General features: G+C 28.6%; 1 protein-coding gene across 3 annotated transcripts; it reads right to left on the bottom strand.

The window, feature by feature from the left end:
• Positions 1–1,111: 1,111 nt before the first annotated feature.
• Positions 1,112–4,663, bottom strand: LOC122517627 (putative uncharacterized protein DDB_G0282133). 3 transcript variants are annotated; one of them, XM_043636150.1, is made up of 3 exons: positions 3,159–3,552; positions 1,441–2,946; positions 1,112–1,273 (listed from the first exon to the last, which is right to left on the bottom strand). In XM_043636150.1, the coding sequence occupies exons 1-3, from the start codon at positions 3,476–3,478 to the stop codon at positions 1,213–1,215; spliced, it is 1,887 nt and encodes a 628-aa protein (XP_043492085.1). In that variant the 5' UTR covers positions 3,479–3,552; the 3' UTR covers positions 1,112–1,212. The 3 variants fall into 3 exon arrangements, with proteins under 3 accessions (XP_043492085.1, XP_043492079.1, XP_043492072.1); XM_043636144.1 differs by lacking the exon at positions 1,112–1,273 and adding an exon at positions 4,092–4,663 and having other exon boundaries at positions 1,376–2,946; positions 3,159–3,483; XM_043636137.1 differs by lacking the exon at positions 1,112–1,273 and having other exon boundaries at positions 1,376–2,946.
• Positions 4,664–8,894: the final 4,231 nt, after the last annotated feature.

Genomic DNA, 8,894 nt, shown 5'->3' with positions numbered 1-8,894 from the left:
CCCATAGGGATGAAAGTTGATCCACGAACGCAAATTTATCGTTCGTATCTATTTACCCATTGTTCGGAAAAATTGTGAAAAAGTACTTTGTGATAAGTCATTTTTAGAAAATTGAAAATGATGTTCATCGATGGTGAGTGGCATTTTTCATATCCTCTTCGTTATTCTTTCATATTCTTTTTTTACATTTTTCTCTTTTTTACTGGATATAAAAAATTAGTTTTTATTATTATTATTATTATTATTATTATTATTATTATTATTTCTATTTATTGACACCAAATATTTGTCTACAATGATAATATTGGCGATGAAAGTCATCGAAACGATAGGATATTTTCGATAACAAAAAAACAAAAAAATGAAGAATATAATTGTTCCAGGAATAGAAAATAAATCTGAAAATTTCGGCACTGCGGCAGATTTCGTCTAAAAATTAAATCTGAAAATTTCGGCACTGCGACAGCTTTCGTCTAAAAATTAAATCTGAAAAAATAATCGGGCGAGCGCGCGCGCGTATAGTGTGATTTGATAAAATACAAAATAAAAAAAGAAAAAAGAGTTTTGGCGTCATTTATAAAATAAGATAGGTGTTGCTGCATGGGTAGGAGGTCTCGTTGGAATAAAATAATTGTATCCATAGTTCGATGGTAATTCAACGAGAGATGTCATATCGACGGTGACAAAAAAATACCGTATTGTCCTTTAATAAAACTGACCGGAGACCATCCTAAAAGTCTTCCCGTAAAATTTCAAAGCCGAATCCACGCGAAAGAGTTTACACAGGAGATCGGGTCAGATAATAAGAGGATTCGTTTACGAGGGCTCGTAAAACATGACGAACGTTACCAGGTGCGGAGCTCGTAAATATCAGTCGGTTCCGGGCCATGAATTTATGGACCGTCCACGAAATCGCTGATAAGAATCGGTAAGTGTCCGGTCGTTGCACCGGGTTAGGTGCAGATGCAATGTATTGAGACGATATTGGCCGCAAAGGCTCACCTGTAATTCCTTAAAACAGTCCACTTGTCGAATAACACTCCAAACGTTTTCGTATCAAATAAATAAATATATATATATATATATATATACACATAACATAATCGTGATAACAAAATTTCATTTCTCCTCTCCTTATTTTAATTGATAACGGTATATGCATATTTATATAATATTTTATACAGTCAGAAGAATAATATTCCTGTTATCATATTACGTACATTCGTTTTTGCATTTAATACGAATAAAATCCAATATGTTTCTGTCATATTTTCTGAAAAAAAAAAAAAACAAGAAAAAAGGAAAGAAAGAGAGAAAAGAACAAAATAGACAAAAATTATAATGATTTTAAAAAGAGAGATAATATTTGGACAAAATTAATTAAAAATATATATTAAAATAATGGAAATAATAAAGTTACCAGAGCTCGAGATTTCATACCTAATTTTTTCCGGCAGTCTTCCTCCGTAATTGTAAAATAATCTATAATTCTTTTCGATATCGGGATTATTAATACGATCACGTTTCAGAGGATTCGAGGGATGTTCCTTAAATCTATTTGTTTCCGTTATCGAGTCTGTCAAGAAGGTAATAGTCTTTGAGACAAGCGAAGAAAGTTCTACGTTCGCTTTATGATCCTTCGTAACGTGTCCTGGAGGTTGTTCTCGGAAAACCGGAAGCTTTTTCAGTTTATCTCCGACCTTATGATGAAATCTATCGATAGAGGAGTCTGTCTTCTGAGTGAAAACATCGTAAATACTGCTGCTCGCTGATGGATTGAAGTAATCCATCGAATTTGTTGTTGCTACATTCGACGGATGTGTTGAATTATTACTTTTCAAAATCGGTAGAATCTTTGAAATAGTCGCTCGCGTATTATCTTCATAATTCGTTACACTGTTTACGCTACTTTCCATAGGATTCTTTTTATCATTAGATTTCGTAGAATTAACGATTTCCACTGTGGTCAATTTTTTCAAATCGGTAGGCAAAATTAATGTGGAATTAAAATCGTTAGACGTCGAAGAATCAAAACTTTTGTCACTTTTATTTGTCTCGTTAATATTTGCAAAATTATAATTATTTATATTATCGTTCTTAATTGTTCCTAACGAAACATTTAATTTGTCACTTTTTTCAACACCAGTTGAAAAGGAATCATCGATATTTTCATCTTTCTTTACTTCGTTAGGATTAATCCTGCTAGTCGTAAAATTCATACTTTGATTTTCTTTGATGTTAAGATTACCCGTTTCATCGGAATCATTCAAATGAATTATATTGTTTGAGTTTGTTTCCATTTGTATCTCCTGCGATACCGTTTCTTCTAAAATATCCGTTCGAACGGTCGATAAACAACAATCGATCGAATTTAATCCCTCTGTAGATGTTTCCGCATAATCAGATTTTATTATATTTGTTGAATTATCCAAGCTCTCAATTTTTTTCGTTGACATGGGAACTTTTATATTTGCACCGTCTAAACTAATCTCTAAGGAAATTGATAATGGTATTGTTAAAACTTTTTCATTATTCGATTCATTAGAAATTCTAACTTTTGTTATCTGATTATTTCGATCATTGGGCGTTCCTGTATTTGTTAATAATTTATTTATGCGTACAGTAGAGAAAGATTTAATTGTATTTTTCAAACAATCGGCTTTCGTAAATCCTTGCGAATTCGTATGCGTAATAACTTTACTATTATTATGATTATTCATAGAATTCGTCACTTTATTTCCTTTTACATTTGTATTATATTCCATACTAACGTGTTCAACATTCTCTTCTTTTTCTCTATTTTCATTAATCTCATTCTCGTTTATATCACCACGATTATCAGGAATAATATTACTATTTGTATTACCAGAAGGTATTTGTGATTGTTCTATGTTAAAACTAAAATTCGACTTCGTTAATTTCGTTTCCCCAGTATTTTCGCTAACGCTGCAAATATTTCCTGTATTAGAAGTATTCTTAGAAATAAAATGGCTATTTGTTATATTTTCTTTTTTCGTCAAAAAATCGAATATAGTATTTTGATACTATGTTTAAAATTAAATCGTTCATTAAAATTATAACAAAACAATATTGAAATATTTCATTAATGTGATCTGTTCAATGAATAAAATTAAAATGAAGAATCGAATTTGGCTTACCTATTATTCGTTCCATTGAAGAATTTTTTCGATGGCAAGCTTTGTTCGAAATTTTGATAAGCTATGATTAAAATTTTAAATAAAAATTCCAATTTTTCGGCTAAAATTGAACCTTTCTCTTGCACATTACGTAGTAGTAATAATCTCGTCCAGTCGGATCTCAAAATACCAAAGGGTAAAGTAGCCATTGGAAATTCAAAACCAACGACCATTGAATCAATTGTAGGTACTTTTGCAAATTTCAATGTAGAAATGTATTCCTCTAAATCCAGAATATTTGATTCCAGACATTGATCTTTTAATGATTGTGGTCGTTCCATTGTAACTAAAATCAACCAAGAAATAGAAGAAATAAAAAGAAATAAAAAAGAGATATAACAATATAAGCGTTAAATTAAAACATCAAAATGAGTTTACGCGTCACAAATATTTCATTTCTCTTGTAATTAAAAAAAGAAAAAAAAATTAATTCGTGTCTCACTAAAATCAAATAAAAAATATTATGTACATATCTTAATTCTGCGTTAAACGATTCGTAAATTTAATCAAAGATTCTAGTTTCTATCCTAATTTATTTGAATGTCAAATAATAATTTGTATGCATTCGCGTTTATCGATCATCAAAACTTTTTCTACGGTGAAAAAATTAAGAAAATAAATACTAATTATTTTTCCAATTGCAAACTATTAAAATGAAAAATTATTAAGATATTAAATAAATGAAAAAAAAAATAAAACACATAAACAAAAAATGATCCACACTCACTGTCATTTGCTAAAGCAAACGAAATAAGAATATAAGAAAAGAAGACGAAAAAATGCACTTGTCGGTGCATGACTACCGGATGAACTGCGAAAAGACTCGGACTATATTCTATTTCGTTGGAATCGGCAGTTCCTCGCTGCGCATCACAAACGACAATTCATGCTTACCATGTGAATAATTCAAGATATCCTTCAGTTGGAAAGAGAGAGAGAGAGTGTAAGAGAGAGACTGAAATCCGAAGAAGCCATCAAATAAACCACATTTTCAGAATCAACAAAAATGATTGGAATTTAATCAATTTCATTTTTATCCACTGTATTTCTAATATTCGTCAAGAGATTGATTAATCATGTCAGATCGAAATTAAAAAACGATATTAAATACATATAATCATTGTAATTGACCACAAAAGTAATTCCATGCAATATATTTGTTTATTTTCTCCTGTGACTCCTGGCAGAATAATTTGAATTCATAGTTATTTTATATAACACATTTTTTCTCATCCGGACGAATTAATATTTATACGCGACTTGTACGAATATCCTGGCGCACACGCTAGATTCCAATTAAATTTAGGCTTTCGCTTGATTTCCATTCAATTTTTTTTCCCTTCTTTTTTTACAAGTTAATCGGTGATGTCTCGTGTGTTTTTGTTCAACTAAATTTCTCTCTTCTTTTCTATATATGTGTACTTGTGTGTATGTATACATATAAAAATTATATTATATTTTATATATATATATATGTATATATAAAATATATATACACATACACACACATACATACATACACACACACACACATATATATTTATATATATACATACACAAGGGTTGACCTACTATAATACAATTACAAAGTAATTAAATACATATTTATAATCGTCATATAAGCGGCATTTTTCATTTCTACAGGCATTCTTTTCGAACATGGATTTCGAAAGAAGATCTAAAGATCAAAAGATAATCGAGAATTTTTTTTTATTGAGTAGAATAGATCACAGATAAGAAGCAGATTATTTATATATAAGAATTTTAAAACTATCTTTAGATTTTCTTAAAACAGAAAAAAACATACTTGATAAATATTTCAATTATTTTCTGTTCTTTTTTTTCTTCATTCTTTCTTCCTTTGTTACATTCCTTTTTCAATTTACATAACTTATGTATTATTAACATTCAATATTTTTGTAACGAAAAATGTTTTATTTTCTTGATCTTCTCCCTTTTTCTTTCGCATTATATTTAAATAAACATAATCTTATTTTGAATAACGTGCGCGATATTGGGTCTACACGTTACATACCTAACAATATTAAATTTAAACTACGTTCGCATCCACCTGTAAATCCATCTTGTAAATGATGCCTGTTATAATATAAAAATCTCAAAACTGGTACTGACGTTTCTCGCCTTCTTTATTTATACTATATATTTACACTTTATAAAGGGGCGATGATATTGTACAGTGACAACGAAAGAAAAAAAAAATCTATTTTATTTTATCTTTTTGTTTATCAAGATAATTTTTTATATGGGGAAAAAAAAAAAAGGATTTTATTTCAGCTAGGATCGTATCCTTTTAGGTTTTAAGCTTTTTCTTTTTTTTTTCTTTTTTTTTTTTTATAGTTATTCCTTCTTAATGCCAAATACAAAATATACATACAATATTTATTTTAATCACTTCTATTATAACAAAAATAAATCGACTTTATCTTTTATTTTTATTTTTGTCTTTGTCTATCCTCCGAAAAAAAATATACGCACGTTGGCATAATCAACGTCTCTTTCTCGACCACGCAGAATAATAATTTCAAGTCAAACACGCGGACGGATAAAACGAATAACGATTTTTTTTTTTTTCTGGAATAACACAAATAATCGAAATCTTTACCTTACAAATAAAGTGTTTAATCCTGGGTAAACAAGAACAAAATTCATACTATCTTAAAACATAATAGGATTTATGTAACTTTTATCAGATTTTATCTTTTTCTTCCGTTTTCATATATATTCGTGTATACATGCGTTTTCTTCTCTCTCGAGTACTTTGTTTTTTCTTTTTTGCCTTTTTTTTTATACATAAATAATTTTCAACTTCATAACACATAAGCTTCATTATAATAACATAGTGAGTTACAGCATTAATCGTCTTCTTATCGTTTTATATCGTTATTATTATTAATTAATTTTATAATTATTAATATTATTTTTTCTTTACTATTATTATTATTATTGTTATTATTAATGTTTGCTTCACAAATATATTCGCACTCTTAACTATTTGTATGTGTCGAGGTTTGTATCGTTTGTTTTATTTGTTTGTATGCAACCCTGAGACTACGATTCTATGCCACGGCGAATGTGGATGATGATTTGAGTGAAAATAAAACTTTAGGGACAAAAAAAGAAAGAAAAATATTACTAAGAAAAGAACCAAACTCACGAAAATTGTAAATTTATCAATTTCGATCGGAGAGAGGAACCATACAAAAGTCGGTTTCATAAAAATACATCTTTTCGCTTTTTTATATATACGTTGGAACGTTTCGATTATTTAAGAAAATATTTTATTTCCGTTTATTTTTAATAGTTAAATGATCACCGTGATTGATATTTAATCATTTTAATATCATCGCATTATGTATACGTGCGTGTTCAAGTTTTAACACAGATATATCGCATCTTATTGTCAGATTTATAATGAACGATCGTACGTATTGTAAATAAATTAAGTTCCACTTGAAAATAATAAATCAAGGAATGAATCGGATTATCAAGCAAAAGCTTATCAACAATGCACGAATTTAATTAAGCTTTACGAGACCACCCTTATCGTCAAATCTGGTTAACATAGTTTCACCGTTAATATTAACAAAATTATTTTGCCGTATCGATTTTCATATATATGCATACATGCATGGAAATAGTTCATAAATCATTATGAAACCAACTTAAGAAAAATGAAATAAAAAAAAAGAAAAAAAAATAGGAAAGAAAAAAATCAAAAATAAAGTAAATTCATGAATATATCACATATATGTATCATAATCAGAATTTTTCCACGAAAGGCTAATGATTCCACAAAAGAGAAAGCCGAAAAATGTGTAAATATCACAGCCCAAAGAAGATACTCATTAACGTTGATTAACAATAAATATAAGAAGGAAGGAACATGACAAAAGAATGTATATTAAATTGAAAGTATAAAACAAAGAAAATGATTAAACGATAATTAAATTATTGATTATTTTCAATTTTTTTCTAAGCTTTTCAAAATAAAATTCATTGATGGAAAAAAAAAAAGAAAAATATTTAAACAAAATAAATTACGAAATGAATGAAACAAAAAGAGAAAGAGGAATAGAAATAGAAAAAGAGAGAGAGAAGAAAATCGGTAGCAAACTGCAAAGAACATAGATAAAATTCGCCGTGGCTGAACAGCCATGTTTTCATTTCATTTATTATGCTATCTACTTCATGAGGAGGAACAAATCATCAAGCAGGAAAACTTGAAAGAACTTAGGCGAATAAGATAATATAGAGGGAAGTCAGTATCATGAAATATTAATCGTACGTAAATGAGGAATAGGTAACAGATTGTTCTAAGATAAACAGGAGTGAGGATTAGGGGGAGGGAAAGTTTAGAAAAAAGAAGAAGAAGCAGGGGGAGGGTAAATAAAGGAATTATTTGCCACATTTCCATGATTTGGATAATGCAACGACGCGACTGAACTATATATTGCACCGTAAAAGTGACGATATAGACCTACGATACGACTATACCAACATAACATTTTCACCGATTCTTCCGATCGTTTACTTATTACTTTTTTTGTTTCTTTTCTCTTCTTTTCAACGTTACTTTAAATCAATTAATAACATTTTCTTTCTCTTTCGTGCAAAAATTTGAATACTTCATACACTCGTTACTCGTATCTTAAAAGAGAAAATTACATCTAACGACGTAGATTACCAATACATTCCAAGAGTACATTTTTTAATTTTAAATCTAATAAGTAACAAGATTAATTTTTTTCTTTTCAACTTCTTTTCTTTCATTCATTTTTCTTTTTTATATCGTTCTTTTTAATAAATTTCAACGTGAATATATGTATAAGGCAAACAATAAAAAATAATAAACAACAACAAAAAAAGATATTGAAGTATATCAGTGAAAATGTTACGGCAGACGATAAACTATTCGCTATATAAAGAAAGCTCTATAAAAGAAATTTCTATTCGGTTATTTGAATTCGTACTGAACTTTCACTTTTCAGAATGAGTAGTTCTTGTTACATAACGACTTTCCTTCCATAGAAGTAATAGTACTATGAACACGGCCCGCACGCGATACTCATAACGGTAATAACTAGATAATAAAGATCCCTGAATATATATAATATATATTCTCCTAGATGCATATATCGTATATACATATGACATATTTATGATATATATGATATATATACATATATGCATATATATCATATATATTCTCCTTTTTTTTGTGTGTGGCACACGCGGAACAAGTGTCGCGATCATTTTTAACAAACAATTAAATTCCTCTTTTCTTCTATTTTATGTTTACTCTTCTGAACTTGGCAGCCTGGCCAAAGCCCACTCTTAAAATATATTCCTAATGTATCTTATACAAAAAAAAATTTTAAAAAAATAAAAAAAAAGAAAAAAAAAGAAAAAATTAAAAGAAAACTTAAAAAAAAAACGTGACTCTAATTCGAGAACGATCCAGTCATTCTTTCTCTTTCATTTCTTTTTTGTTTCTTCTCCTTCATCTTTCCAACTTAATCAACCCTATATATTCCTATCACTGTTTTTTTTATTTGTACAACGATACGCTCTAAAGGTTTAAAGTGCTGTAACTATGGATGTTCGATACATCTAGCTTAAGTTTTAATTAGTATTACTTTCAAACATTAATGCCACCTATAATGCCAAGTAAACATC

Source organism: Polistes fuscatus, unplaced genomic scaffold, assembly GCF_010416935.1.
Source record: "Polistes fuscatus isolate 324 unplaced genomic scaffold, CU_Pfus_HIC Scaffold1, whole genome shotgun sequence".
Lineage (NCBI taxonomy): Eukaryota > Metazoa > Arthropoda > Insecta > Hymenoptera > Vespidae > Polistes > Polistes fuscatus.
This window is presented reverse-complemented; position numbering and strand designations above follow the sequence as displayed.

Coding starts and splice junctions, on each gene's coding strand:
- LOC122517627 (XM_043636144.1), bottom strand. CDS start 3,478: ATGGAACGACCACAATCATTAAAAGATCAATGTCTGGAATCAAATATT. Junction 2,947..3,158: donor TTCAATGGAACGAATAATAG/GTAAGCCAAATT, acceptor AAATATTTGCAG/CGTTAGCGAAAATACTGGGG.